The 15,106-nt window shown below is 40.2% G+C and overlaps 1 protein-coding gene across 2 annotated transcripts in view; it reads left to right on the top strand.

The window, feature by feature from the left end:
- opn8a (opsin 8, group member a) overlaps positions 1–14,314 on the top strand; it is a 49,875-nt gene extending 35,561 nt beyond the window's left edge. For both annotated transcript variants that reach the window (XM_048249521.1, XM_048249520.1), the window contains 2 exons: positions 9,147–9,478; positions 12,475–14,314. In XM_048249521.1, coding sequence (XP_048105478.1) covers positions 9,147–9,478; positions 12,475–12,900 — 758 coding nt within the window. In that variant the 3' untranslated portion in view covers positions 12,901–14,314. The remainder of the gene's footprint in view (positions 1–9,146; positions 9,479–12,474) is intronic.
- Positions 14,315–15,106: the final 792 nt, after the last annotated feature.

Genomic DNA, 15,106 nt, shown 5'->3' with positions numbered 1-15,106 from the left:
GTCTGCTCTACTTACTGAAATTGCAGTTAGATTCTGAAAATCTCACAACTCACAACACAAAAACCTATCTGGGTCATCAAACTAGCTTTCTTGACTGAGGGCTCACAGACAACATCCCAGTAAAAACTTTGCCGAATTATAATCTGACGGTCAAGTGAACCCATTCAGGCTCATGCCAATGTGTAAGTGCAACATTTTTTGTTAGTCAATATCTCACTTGGTTTTAGATCTACTGAATATCTTCAGGCAACTGAAAGTAAGGTACACCTGGGTAGAAGTGTGGAAATTGAGTGGTGTGTGAGGTCAACCAGCAAGCCAATGTCCAGCTTGTCCTCCTCTCCACATTGCTAAGTGAATATTATAATATCGGTTGACACTGGCTCCTCTGGGTGGTGCCTGAAATCATACCCGTTGTTATTAGTTACGGTGCTCAGGACTTTTCCACTGTCATGTGCTGACAGTGAGCACACATCCCAAATGAGTTGAGGTGCATTCTCATCAGGTTCTAGCAATGAGGGCATATTGTGTGTGTGTGTGTGTGTGTGTGTGTGTGCGTGGGTGTGGTGTGTGTGTGTGAAATATAAATCCCATATAATAAATCCCAGCCTTGTGTCACAGGCTACACAGGAAACATCTCGATCTGTCTGTCAGTGTGTTTGTTTGAAACCTCTAACCTTGTGTGTTTGAAACCTCCAACCCCTGAGTATTAAAATTCATGACACTCCCTTGTTTCACACACTGAAGACTTAAGGGATGGATTGAATGTTCTTAGTCGAATAATCCTGTTTCGGTGGTGTTTGATAGTCACTGCTCCAGGGAGAAAAATAATTCTCCCAGAAACACACTAGGTTTCACTAGCAGGGGCATTTGGGGCCTAAAAAAGACTATCTAAGGAGTCAGCCACCCCTTGCTATTGCACCAAATGGTTTAGTCCATCTGCACACATTTTGTTTATGTTGAGCATCTGGTGGAGCGCAAAATTCTGGTGAAGAAATGTCTTTCTCAAAGAATGCAAATCAGGCTACCAAAAAGAAAGGAAAGACAGGAGAAGGAGAGAAAACAAAAGGAGGGGAAACCATTGGTAACCATTGCTAAAAACTGCATGAATATTTCCACAACCATTAGTTCTAAAATGAACAGAGACCACTCATTGAAAGAGCAGAACATGTACTTTCAAATGATACATGTAATCTGAGGTAAAGGCTAAATAAACTAGATGTACCGCAGAGCGGTACAAAATATGACCGCCGCCCAGTCCAGCACATTTTTTCCACAAAAATAAATCACGCTGAAAGGCCTATATGATTCTAACTGTCTCACTAAATTGCATTATCCACACTCAATTCTCACTGGTATCTGCTAGACAACAAGTACCAAAACATGATTAGTTCATAGATTTCACATGTAAAATTCATTTCATACAACCCCACCCCCATCTTGCCTGTTCATAATTCTGAGAAATTCTTGAATTGTGTGCATGTGTGCGTGTACACGTTTATGTTTATGTGTGTGTGTGTGTGTGTGTGCGTGCTTGTGTGTTTGCCTGCGTATGTGTGTTTGTGCATGTGCATGCATGCGTACATATGTCTACTGTGTGAGTATGTGTCATACGAATGATTACTGTGAATGTATGTGTGTGCGTGTGCATCTGTTTATGCACATGTGTGCACATGGAATGGGTTAACATGACCCCTGGAGGCAAACATACGGAAAAAATTGGTCATCCTAGGCCCTACGGTTCTCAAGATATTCACAGAAAACTGTGTCTGCCCTACCCTCTTTTCGGGGGGTTCAGTACAGTGGGGGGGCTACAGATCAAAACGAAAAACGATGGTTCCATGCTATCCATGTGGGGTTACATGCCCACCAAGTTTCGTGTACCCCGGTCTTTCAGTGTCCCGGGAATCCTTGTTGGGTCACTAAATGTACACATAAATTATTTTATTGTAAGGCCCCCCATGAACGAAAGTTCACAAAACTTGGCATGCATTCGGAGGGTGTCATAATGATCCTACACTTTCAATTTCGTGCAGTTTTGACCATGTCAGCCAGAGATATTGTGATGAAAACACAACATTGTTTGCTTTTTAATTTTTAACTAGGTGGCGCTATACATGAAATAAGTGGTAATGGGATGGGTTGACATGCCCCCTTAAGACCAACATACAAAAAAAAGGTGGACCTCCTAGGCCCTACGGTTCTCGAGATATTCACAGAAAACTGTCTCCGGCCACCTACAGGCCAGTTGTTGTATAGTAACACAAATTAATTTATTGTGTGGCCCCCCATGAACGGAATTCCACGAAACTTGGCGTGCATTCAGAGGGTGTCATAATGATCCTACACTTCCAATTTCATGCAGTTTTGACTATGTTAGGTCACAGATACCTGCGATTACAACACCTCATTTTTACTTTTTTGTGTTTAACTAGGTGGCGCTATACATGAAATGAGTGGTTATGGAATGGGTTGACATGGCCCCTTGAGATCAACATACAAAAAAAAAGGTCATCCTAAACCTTACGGTTCTCGAGATATTCACAGAAAACTGTGTCTGCCCTACCCTCCTTTCGGGGGGTGCAGTCCAGCGGGGGGGGCTACAGATCAAAACGAAAAACGATGGTTCCATGCTATCCATATGGGGTTACATGCTCAACAAGTTTCGTCTACCCTGGTCTTTCAGTGTCCCGAGAATCCTTGACGGAAATTTGGACATGCGAAAAGAAAAGAAAAAAAGAAAAAAATCTGACTAAACCTATATGACCGCCGCTTCGCTGCGCGGTTATAATAATCAACACTAACATGTGTTGATTAACACAAGTTTGAGTCATTCAGTGCTCAAGTCCAGTCACAAGTCTCTAAATTTAGCTCATGACTCCGAGTCCTGGACTCGAGTACTACAAAACTAGCAATAATAGGCTAATCAGTGTCATAGGTAGTTTGGTAGCTCATCAGTATGCATCATGTTAGCATCATAGTTATGTCAGATTTAGTAGAAGCAAATCTTAACGTTGTGAAACACATGGCCCTCAGTTTCAGAAACTGTCACACCAGGGATTGGAGTAGCAACAGACCCCTCATCCTCCCCTTTGGATTTGAGACAATGTGAGCTTATCATAATTAAAGCAAACCATATTTAGCCATGTCTCTGCCTGTCTTACAAATAATGTTCTCTCAAGTAAAAACCATTAGACCAGAGTATGTTAAGAAAGTTTGAAATGATGACTTAGACACATATGGCATTAATATTAGGCTACCTTCAGTGGCATTTACTGGAGGGAAAACTCCAATGTTATGTATAAGGGTCAATGACGTGACACTCATTTGTTTGTGTACATATGGGTTGCATACATTTAAAATTGGTAAAATTTTAAAATAATTTGACAAATTATTTTCAAATATCATTTTCATCAAACCCTAATCTTAAAGTGTTGGATTTATTTAATTTTGAAAGAGTATTAACTGAATTTGGTGTAAACCACAAAACCACAAAACCAACTGAACACGGTGTAACCACAAAAACATGAACCAAATAATTACACTTGCTGAAAAAATTGTGAAAATCTCTCTAAAATCCCTTCTAAAATAATCTGGCATGATCTTGCAGAATAACTTTTCTATATTTAATACAAGTAATGAAACCCCATTGTTCTGAATGTTTTAATTAATATGGGGAATCGTGTCTGTCACATCAACCACTTAAAATGTCAAGTGGTGTAACCATCATTTAAGGAGCAATTTTGTATGTATTATGCCAGAGGATCATGTGACAGGAAACTATGTCATAGAGAAGGACCCTTCAAGACCCCAACTGCTATGAGTCAAGGTTAGCAACTCTCTTAAAGTAACATAATAGTGTTTTTAGGCCATGGCCAGGCAAGCTTAGGTTACATGTCAAATGGTATGACCTTTTGAAAATGTTTACAAATCATAATAATCATAAAATATTCAATTTAATGTAAAACCTGTGTTTGAATATTCACATAAAGGTGAAGTGTGTACATAGTTGTCCATAATAATGCCTGCAAATTTTGCTTTTCAATAGAAATGTCAAATGGTGTAACCGGTTACACCATTTGACTCTTTTCTGTTTGAGACCAGTTTGGTCAGATTCAGGGCCAAGAGTATGTAATTTTAGGTGCCAATTATATTATTTTTATAATTTAAATAGTGACCCTAACTGTTAAGCATGAACAATAGCTTTAAAAGGGTTTAATTAGATTGCAATTTAAGCGATTTTTGAAATGTCAAAGCTTTTCATTTTAAATTTAAACTTCAATAATTAAATTTAAATTAAATTATTTTTTTATATTTTATTATGATGTATGTAAACAGTATGTTCAAATTATAAATAAATAATATAAATACATTTATTATATATAAAATGTACCTCTTGTCCCCCAATGGATGCCATTTACAAGCAAGGAAAACTTGTCTCGCCACAGAGTGCAAGTGAACGCAGATCCTGCTGTTGGTTGGTTGTTAAGAAATGATCATACCCACTCTTTCACTCACTCTTATTCTCTCTCACACACACTTTGGGCCCTATTTTAGCAATCTAAAATACATGGTCACTAGCGAATAGCGTAAATATATTTAGGGGTTTGTCCAGTCCACATTTGGGGTGGTTTTGTTATCAAACGTCAGGTGTCTGGCGCAAAAAGGAGGCTCTTATATTTCTTAATCAGTCATGGGTGTGTTTTGGGCTTAACATCCTTTAAACCAATGAGGAGGACATCTGTCATTCCCTTTAACAGCAAGCAGGGCAACATCAAACAGCGCATCAGTATTTTGATAGTCAGCGTTGTATTTGAAGGAATCTGCTTGTACGCAAGACCGTATGGAACAGGTATTCCACTAAGCCATTCTTTACTAAAACCTAGCAGAGTATAGGCTACACACATCTGCACTTGTCTATTAATTGAACTATAGGCAAAGTGAAACTAACTTCACCGTGGTGTCATAGTCAATGACAAAACAGTTATACACAGTTAATTACTTTCACTATTGACTGACAATGGGTTACCAGAAAAACATAGCCTGAAAAAAGCAACACTTCCCCCTATAATGTTCGAATGACTGAATAAATAACCTAAGGACATTTATCTTGCAGAGGAATTGCTGCTTACATCTCGTGACAGTACGTCTTCAGTTGTGTTTCAAATGCGCCTTTCGAATGTTGTGTTTCAAATGTGCCTATAGACCAGACTTTTCTTGGTCAGTGGCGTAATGATTTTTAGATGTAAGATAGCGATTTTTAGATCATGTGCCAGACCACACCTTATGTCGGTAATTTCCACACCCCTGGGCGCATTATTTAATAAAAGTGAAGTGTAAGATAGGAAAAAACTTTGCGTCAGAATAATAATACGCTTTGTGCCAGGTTTTGCATCGCGAAAATAGGGCCCTTTATCTCACTCTCTTTGAAAATAATGGGTATAGACTGAAATTGTATGAGAACTGATCTGAAATCAAATATAACACAAGTTTCTTCATTGATGTTATGAAATTATATTTGATATGGAATATGATGAATGACATGAATACATATCAAAATATCCAACTCAGTTTACCTTCATGCCTATTTTCTGTCAATTTCTTGTCCTATTGCTATAAATGTTTTATGGTCAATTGGTGTAACCGATTTATGTCAATTGGTGTAACCAGTATTTTGTCTAAAAGACTAATAATGTACAAAAAAGTTATTATGGATAATGATTTAATACTCCACTTCACTGTAATAATGGCTGTTTAAACCATTTTTACTCAAATGGTCAAAGAATAGACATAAAACAAGATGTTTTATGTCAAATGGTCTTGCTCAGTACAATGAAAAACCCATATAATTTAAATTTAGAAATAAATATAATAAAACATATTCTCATAGGATATTACAAAATAAACTAATAATTTCATGAGAGCAATTGCATGAACTCTAGGAGGTGAGACATATTAGATATTTGTCATTTTTGTGGTTACACCATTTGACAATTTAACAGGCTGTTAGTTCTATCTTTTGTTAAAAAAATAGTATACACGTCATATTAAATAATATGAATACAACAGAAATACAAAGTATACACTTTAGCAAATCTCAGGCATGTTTTGTTTTAAAGGTTTTAACATAATTTTCTCATCTTGCCAACTCTTAAACTAAACTAAACTGGTATTTTAGGCTGTTTTATAGCTTACGTTGGATGTTATAAATACAACAAAAATATTGTAATATAATTTAGCTTAAACTTAGTAACCACAGTAAAGTAGGCTAGAGATCTAGGCCTACAGAGGAACATATGGGCCCATCAGGACTGCCCAGGATCTTGTGCTACGCCCCTGTTCAGGACTGCAAGCTCCGCGTACAGTTAGCACATGAGTTATGCAATAACTGCATTCATTTTCTTACTGATATGAACAATATTGTGTTTAATTTTCTTACTGATATGAACAATAAATAATCTTCCAACACCTCCACTAAAGAAATCATTGGAAGAGTGATGTGCTGTTCCTAGTAATCATTTGAAGGATTACGTAGGCTTTCGTGATGTTCTGGTTTCAAGTTTTTTTGATCATTCAGGAAGAAAGTACCTCAATTATGCAGGCTAATTTGATCACTCAAAAAGGAAGTACCTTAATTATGCATAATTCCTGCATTAATAAATAACAACTTATCATTTCGGTTGGACAGATGGGCCTTATTTGTGTGAAGATATTCCAGTTAGTGGCCTTCATAATTAGACAATATGAAACATGATGAGGTAAAGTCTGTTTTTGACATTCCATTGGGCCTAATTACCTCATCAGCACAGCACACTAAAGGACCTCCTGTCCAGACATGTGTTGGCGTGTTTGTCAAAACACGCAGAACCAAACTTTTGGGAAAAAAACAAAAGGCGATGCAGAGCATATTTTCACGAGTCGCAATTTACGCAGAAATCACTGCAGGCTATTCAAAGTCCCCAGAGTCCTGCATGACAGAAATGGCTTAGCAGCTCATCAAACATAGTGTGACTGCACAACGTGGTGAGGATTCCAGAGGGTATGCAAGCTCTGCCAAATCAATAAAATGACCAACGAGGGAGTCGGCTTTTACATTTCAACCATCGTCTCAACACACACACACACACACACACACACACACACACTCAACAGAGACACCTGAAAACCATTACACGGGTCACAATGTGGCTTAATGATTTGGCAGTGTGTTAATTACTGCTAATAGGCTTCTGTAGCCTGCTGTGAAGTAGACTGAAGAGGATTCACTTGGCAACACTTGCAGATTCCCAGTGTATCAGCACACACTGCCTACAGATTCGCCCAGTATGACTACCCTATCTCTGAGCAGAGGGGCAGAAAATACATACCACGCCATTCCATTAATCAATCCATCTGTTCACTACTATATATTATTATTCAATTGCAATTTCTTCATGTGGATTCTGACAGAGTCTGTGGTTCTACTGCCAGTTGTAATAAGTCAGAGAAAAGAGCTAAACAGAGACATAACTTTCCTTCAAAAGCCACTCTCACAATCACCCACAACAAAAACAACAGCTGATGTAGGAGGAAGTCTGTCACTGGCAGCAGTGATGTATTTTTCTCCAGGAAACTGGACCCAGCAGGAGCATCGAGTGCCATTTGCATGTGCTTTATACAGAGCATATACAGGGGTTAATGAAAGGTTAGGTGACATTGTAGCATCTGGCAGTCGGCGCTCAGATAACGCTGGCCTGTCATCTATAACCCTAAAGGCTTCAGAGCTTCTGTAAACTGTGCAGAATAACTCATTGTTTGATTTCATTACTAATGCAGACCTCCACAAGGTTTGACACTGGCTAATGAATCTGCTATACCCATTCAGTTACTTGTGTGTGTGTGTGTGTTTCGTTTTTATCTTGTACATGGACTGATTGTCCCATTTGCATTTGAACTTGCACATCACATTTCTCTCATTATGCGAAAAACCCTTACTTTAGAAGTTTTAAGTGTACGTGACTGGAACCTCTATCCATTTTTAGAAGGTCTCTTTGCCACCGGGGTACACTGCATCTGAATCACATGCCTATCACGTGAAACTGCACAACTATTCATTAGTTGATATGATATGGGGGGGGGGGGATGTAAATAATCCTATTTATATTCTGCATACAGTTCTACATCCATGTCCTCATCCAATGGTTACGTATATTTTTGCAAATCATTAAGCCATGGTATCCCATCATGATTCTGTTGCAGATTCCAGACAATTGCCCTCGACACAAATAGATATAAAAAAAAATAGATAAAAAAAGATATTTCCCCTGGCATGCTTCTCATGGTGGGATACATGTAAAAACATTTTTAAAGGTCATGCTATATGTTTTTCCTTGGGGCTAAAATAACAAATATGCTAGGATTATCGCATCATATGATGCCAGATGTTAAGAGCCTAAAGGGAAACTCTGGTCTAACAACAACCTAAGGCCTATTTGTGGATGATAATGAGTGAAGATTTTCATTTGGTACCAAAACAATGTCAGTGGGTGCAGTTTTTGAGTAAGAGCGGAATAAGCATATAGCATATGGGCAACGTATAAAAAATGTATCAAAGTAAATCACTCCTATAGGCTCCAAAAATGACATTATAAAGCCATCAAGGAACTGGCGGAGGAGGCAGAGAAGGGCAGCTTCTGGCTGTGGCTGAGGAGGAGAGATAGAGGGTGGGGGCAGAACACCTAGGGCATCAGCAGGGGGTGGCAGGTAGAGATACCAGCCATCGCTCCGCCACCAAGAGATGTACTGGGGTTAAAGGAGCAAAACATCAGTGACTGGTGGTCCCCAGCTGATGACCCGTTCCTGCCCATAGGTGTATAGGGGAACACACTTGCATAGAGTGCACTGGTGGAGGTGCGTCAGGCAGCAATGCCCAGCAGGTATACCAACAGCCTGTATCTTCAAAGTATGCTACTAAAGAAATGGTATTTTAAAAGACCGCTTGTGCAGTCAACAAATTACTTTTCTCTTTTTTAGGTCACCGCCATCTTGTGTGGAGAGAAAGTCAATTTCCAAACCTGTTGTTGAGAGTCTGTGTCACTTTGTCACCTTTTGTCACTTTTACCTTTGATAACTGACATGTCACAGATTGTTTGTTTTTGGCTCGTTTGCAGGTAACAAGTTCCAGCGCAGCACCATTGGCATGTACATCGCCCTCATCTGGCTCTACGCCCTGATGTGGGCGGTCTGCCCCCTGCTGGGCTGGGGTGGCTATGGCCCCGAACCATATGGCATGGCCTGCTCGGTCGACTGGGCCAGCTACCAGAACTCGCTCAACGACTCCACCTTCATCATGGCCCTGACCGTGCTGTGCACCATCCTGCCATGCCTGGTCATCGTGTTGTCCTACTCGGGCATCGCCTGGAAGCTGCACAAGGCCTACCAGACCATCCAGAACAGCAACCACCTGCCCAACTATGGCAACGTGGAGCGGAAGGTCATTCTGGTGAGCCCTGTTTGGTGTGTCCTTCCTTGTTGCTGGTTAGGTCCTGATTTGAATGATGGACAAAGTCTGAAGTCTAACATGCCACATATGCTTATGTGCAGAGTGGTAAAGAAAACAGGGTGACCCTTAACTTGACGGGTGAGTTCATAACACATTCATAGCAGCAGAGGAAGACAGAACGACGACAACTTGTTATTTTGTAAAGTGTTACCGAAAACAGAGTGGCAACACTCCCATTAGAGACCATGGAAAATTATGGATGCACTTTTCCATGCAAGTTTCCGGCTACTAACTTGGTCAGTAGCCAATGAGTTACTAGATTACGTCCTCCAGCATCAGAAATACATCCCACTCTCCTGATATACACTCATTCAGCACAGGTGTTTTGGAACTGTTATTATTATTACAAAGAGTAAACTGGAGTAAGCAACATCACAAAACTGTTTATTTGTTGAAATCTGTCAGGACTATTAAACAGACAGTTTGAATAACACTGTTTGGATTCACATAGTTGGTTTAATATGGCAGACAACTCATCAATGTAACTCACAACTTCTTTTTTGGAGTCACATGTAGACAGAATGTTGGCGGACCAGTAGGAATAGCTTGTGGACCATACTGCAGTGAATCTAAAATGATTTAATCTGGCGTGTGGACTCGACACACACGCCTTTCAGCAATTGGTCAATTGACCCCATCTGTCAATGAAATTTCCCAGAGCCCAATTCAGGATCTGTCAGCGTCCTACATCCTGTTTTCTTTATCGCACTCTCTTCCTGTCTCACTCTCTCTCCCTCTTGCTCTCTGTCTGTATCTTTCACTGGTCTTCCCTCTCCCCAATTCACTCTTTTTCTCTTTGTTTGGGGGTCATTCCACGTCAGTTCAACCAGGGCCCACGCACTTAGGTCTCAAAAAATTCTGAAAAAATTACCAGGTGTACCTATGTTACCCAGGAGACACACTGTAAAATTACTCTTATGTAAGATCAATACTTTCCGAGATACAGACAGTTTTACAGGGGGAGGGGGGTGTCAATGTTCGGCCTCTTTTTTTTGTCAAAAGGCTCAAATTTTGCATGCTGGTACATAAATAGCTCTGTTTAAGCCTTCAGAAGACATATTTGTACTCAACATAGGCTCTTGATTTATTTTCCTTACTGAGATAAGTAGAAACACTCTCACAAAAAGCAATGAACAGAAAACAAATCCCTTCAGGGTCTGAACAGCAGACCTCACAAGTCTGAAAAATCATTTTGGTTATAATTTTCAGAGCACCCAAACACCTTGTGGGAATATACAAAGATTTTTTAAATATGTTTTTCTTTATTCTCCATGATCCCTTCTTTTTGAAAACACCAATTTGACTTGTCTTTTGCAAATCTTTCTTTTTTATTTTCCACCCTGAACATAAATCAAGAACCTATGTTGAGTACAAATATGTCTTCTGAAGGCTTAAACAGAGCCCAGCCAAAAACTCCAATAAAATTTGTATCAACTTTGAGGGACAGCTATGGCCATGCAGGATTATCCAGACCAAACATGACGAGTTTGCTACATACTATTCCTATTTATGTACCAGCATGCAAAATTTGAGCCTCCTACATGGTTTAGTTCTTGCGCTGTGGGCTTGTGAACTTTGACAAAAAAAAGAGGCCGAACAAAATCGACACCCCCCTCCCCCTGTAAAACTGGCTGTATCTTGGAAAGTATTGATCTTACATAAGAGTAATTTTACAGTGTGTCTCCTGGGTAACATAGGTACACCTGGTAATTTTGTCAGAATGTTTTGAGACCTAAGTGCGTGGGCCCTGGTTGAATTGACGTGGAATAACCCTTGGGTTGTTTTATGGGCTTGTTTGTTTTCTATTTGTGGTTTCTTGGGTTTGTTTTTTTAATTATATAATTGTTTTAATCTTTGTCAGTGTCAGTCTTGCTGTTACAGTTTTTCCTCAGTCAATTGGATGCATTTCTCGTATCACCATTAAAGGTAGAGTCAGCAATCGGACGCGATTTTCAAGCCCATAATATTTTTGTCACATTCAGTGAACATCTCACAATCCGCTAGCTACCCATCCCATGAGCACACTGTAAAAAAAAACTGGGCTCTGTAGGCAGTCCAGGCTCTGAAAACAGGAAACAAACAAAGTGGGGGCAGCCTCTGTGTGAGATTTCCCTGGGAATACTGAAGGGAGGGGTGGGCTACTATTCAAGCATTTTGTTTGGTCCTTGGTTAAAATATAATGAATATTGTTTTGGACAAAAATGTCTGCTAAGAATTTAAATACAAACATAAACATCAACAAACGTGACATCATGTGCAATCAATCACTGCACCTTTACCAGAGAGGGTTAAAGCTAGTAATCAAGGATCTTTGCCTTTACTGTTTACACAACAGTAAGTACACCACACAGTGGACTACCTGCAAAAGCACAGAATTTACTGTATACCTTTAGATCAGGGGTTTTCAACTGATTGAACCATTCTGACTAATTACGCAATGCCAGGACCACCCCTGTATAAAAATACTGATTCCCACATTGTAACTACTGTACATTACTGAATCCATGGTCAGGGACCACCGGACCACAAGTGGGCCGCGGACCACCGGTTGAAAACCCCTGCTTTAGAGTACTGTTTGTACTGCAGTTTAGTCAGACCATATTATTCATTATCATACAGGGACAAAAGACCAGACTGCTCAACAGTACAGCAGTTTTTTACGGAAAAAAACTGTAAAAGAAATGGCAAAATTATAATTGACAGATTACATATAACAACTGATTCAACTCCTCTGTGTTTGGCGAAAGGAAAGATAAGTAGACAGACAGACAGACAGACAGATAGATAGATAGATAGATAGATAGATAGATAGATAGATAGATAGATAGATAGATAAGTAGACAGATAGATAGATAAATAGAGGGGTTTGTTATTTATTTTATTTTATTTATTTTCTTCTCTCCCTATTTTTCTATGGCCCTCCCTCTCCCTCCCAGATGGCTGTGTTGATCAGCTCTGGCTTCTTGGTGGCATGGACGCCCTACGTGGCCATCAGTCTTTGGACCATGTTCCACACCGCAGGCAAGGACAGCGTGACTCCGCTCGTCAGCCTGCTGCCGTGCCTGTTCGCCAAGGGCTCCACCGCCTACAACCCGCTCATCTACTATGTCTTTCGGAAGTCCTTCCGCCGTGAGCTGCGCAATCTCTGCGTGCTGTGTTGCTGCTGCCCGTGCTGCCGCGTCTGTTGCTGCCTGCAGACCGACTTGACCTCTGATAAAGACGAGGGCGACGGTGGCTATGACACGGCCAGCAACCTCCGGTGGCGCAACAGCAGTCGGGATAACCGCAGCGCCGCGCCACTAGTGTCGCACTCCGCAGCTCCCCCTGGCCTCCTCAACCAAGAGCAGATGAGTTCCTGCTGACCCGACTAGACGGAACTAGAGTATCCTCCCTGTTTCGTACACACGCTCGCACACACACTCGCACGCATGCACACACTCACTCACGCACACATACACACACACACACGCACACATGCGTACCAACACATACATACACACACACACACAGAATTAGGGAGCAGATGAGTTCCTGATCACCAGCTGGGCTAGACTACTGCACCCCCCGTTTCACACACACACACACACACACACACACACACACACACATACATACATACATACATACACACACAACATACACACAAATTTAGGGAGCAGATGAGTTCCTGATCACCAGCAGGACAGAGCTGGGCTAGACTACTGCACCCCCCGTTTCACACACACACACACACACACACACACACACACACACACACACACACACGTTCTGTCGATAGAAACCAAGTCACACCTCTTTGATATACAGATATGAATATTTTTGTACTGAATGTATGTACAGTGTATGTGTTTGTCAGTTTTTGTGTTTGTATGGCAGTGTACAACTTTGTGTCATTGAAGTTCCATTGTGACAAACATTTTTTATTTTAATTTCCTGAGTTTGAATTTGTGTATTTGCTTGTGTGTGTGTGGGAGGTCCATATAGCCCGTCTTTTCCAAAAAGTTTTCTCAGATAGGCCTACCGATAGCCGGGCTGGCCCTACCGTAGCGATAAGCGTCAGGGAGGATGGATGGCATGAAGAGGCCAGGAGGGACTGGAAAGGCCAGGTAAAAAAAGAAAGGAAGGCATTGGAGGAGGATGTTGCCAAATGTGCCAAGCTTCCAGATTTTTTTTTAAGAAGACAGACACTGGCAACTGGTAAGAGAGATAGCCTAGCCAATGATTAGCAACGTAATTATTGGGTAATATTGGGCGTTAGCGTTATCAACTTATTAAATAAATTAAAATATTAGCCTTTTTGTATCATCCAACATTGCGATTCTTAGACGTTGCGAATATTATGCAAATATTGACAACGAAACCCAAGCTTGATCTGTGTGTCTGTGTGGCTATGCAGTGAAAATTGTAGCCTCTGAGCAGTAGATCAGCCAGTCCCTGCTGAAAATGATGATGATGATGAGCCCGAAATTAGCGATGAGGAGGTCATGAGTGACAAGTAGAGAGGACAAAAGAGTAAACAATATGAATTAAAATTATTTAATGTAAGAAAGATCAGTATATGACAATGGTAGTCTACATGATCAACCTATATGCCTTGTTTGCTCAGAAGTGAGTAGTAGAGGAGTACATCACCAAGCACCAATATGATAGCCTACTCACGCTGAAAAACATGTAAACATTAGTTCAATATGCCTCTTTGTGGAAGAGTGGAATACATTTCAAATGCTTTATTTCTTTCTTTTGTTTTTGTTAACTTATCAACCTATCCTTGTGGAATAGTGGAATATTTTTTGTTAACTTCTCAGTTTAGGTAAATTATTACATAACCTTTACACATTGTTGAACCATGGTACTAATAAAAACTACAGGATAGTAAGAACTGAACTGTTGCTTAATTTATCCAATTTCCACCACCATGGAAAAAGTAGGCTGGTCTTGGGCCTGAAACTCCCGGGCTGAAAAGTGGTCCCACTCTGGCTCTGTGTGTGTGTGTGTGTGTGTGTGTTGTGTGCTGATGATGTAATCTCAGCAATTGTTCCAATTGGTATGGCAAGAAATATTTATTTTGACACTCATCCATAACACAATGGTTTGAATTGTATATCTCAACAGAATGGACATAGACTGTTTATCTTTTTTAGACTGTTTACGCTGTAGTTCAAGACTGGAAATTATTATTTTGGCATCAAAGCTGCAATTCAAAGCCCAAACAATGGCCAAAGGAAACTGCTTCACACACAAATTAACATCAACATCCTGGGAATTTGTAGAACAGCCAATGATAAACAAGGATGTTGTTGGATAGCAATACAGAGTGGAATTGCTGAAAGTATAATGTGTATGGCTAAATGTTCATTTTTTTGGCCAATTTTACAGATAGTATGCCATGCAGTGAGTCCTGAACAATGTGGCTGAGAGTCCAAACAACAGACACCCCAATATTGTCTTCAATGATTAGTACATGGCAAAGCACTGAAATCAGGTTATTTCATTAATTAATGTGATGTGTTATCTATTATTCAGTGTTTTTTTCATTATTTCCAAAATGTGTTCTACAATTAAAGTCAT

The sequence above is a fragment of the Alosa alosa genome, chromosome 8 (assembly GCF_017589495.1).
Source record: "Alosa alosa isolate M-15738 ecotype Scorff River chromosome 8, AALO_Geno_1.1, whole genome shotgun sequence".
In the NCBI taxonomy this organism is placed as follows: domain Eukaryota; kingdom Metazoa; phylum Chordata; class Actinopteri; order Clupeiformes; family Clupeidae; genus Alosa; species Alosa alosa.
The sequence above is the reverse complement of the archived record's forward strand: the minus strand, read 5'-3'. Positions and strand labels throughout refer to the sequence as shown.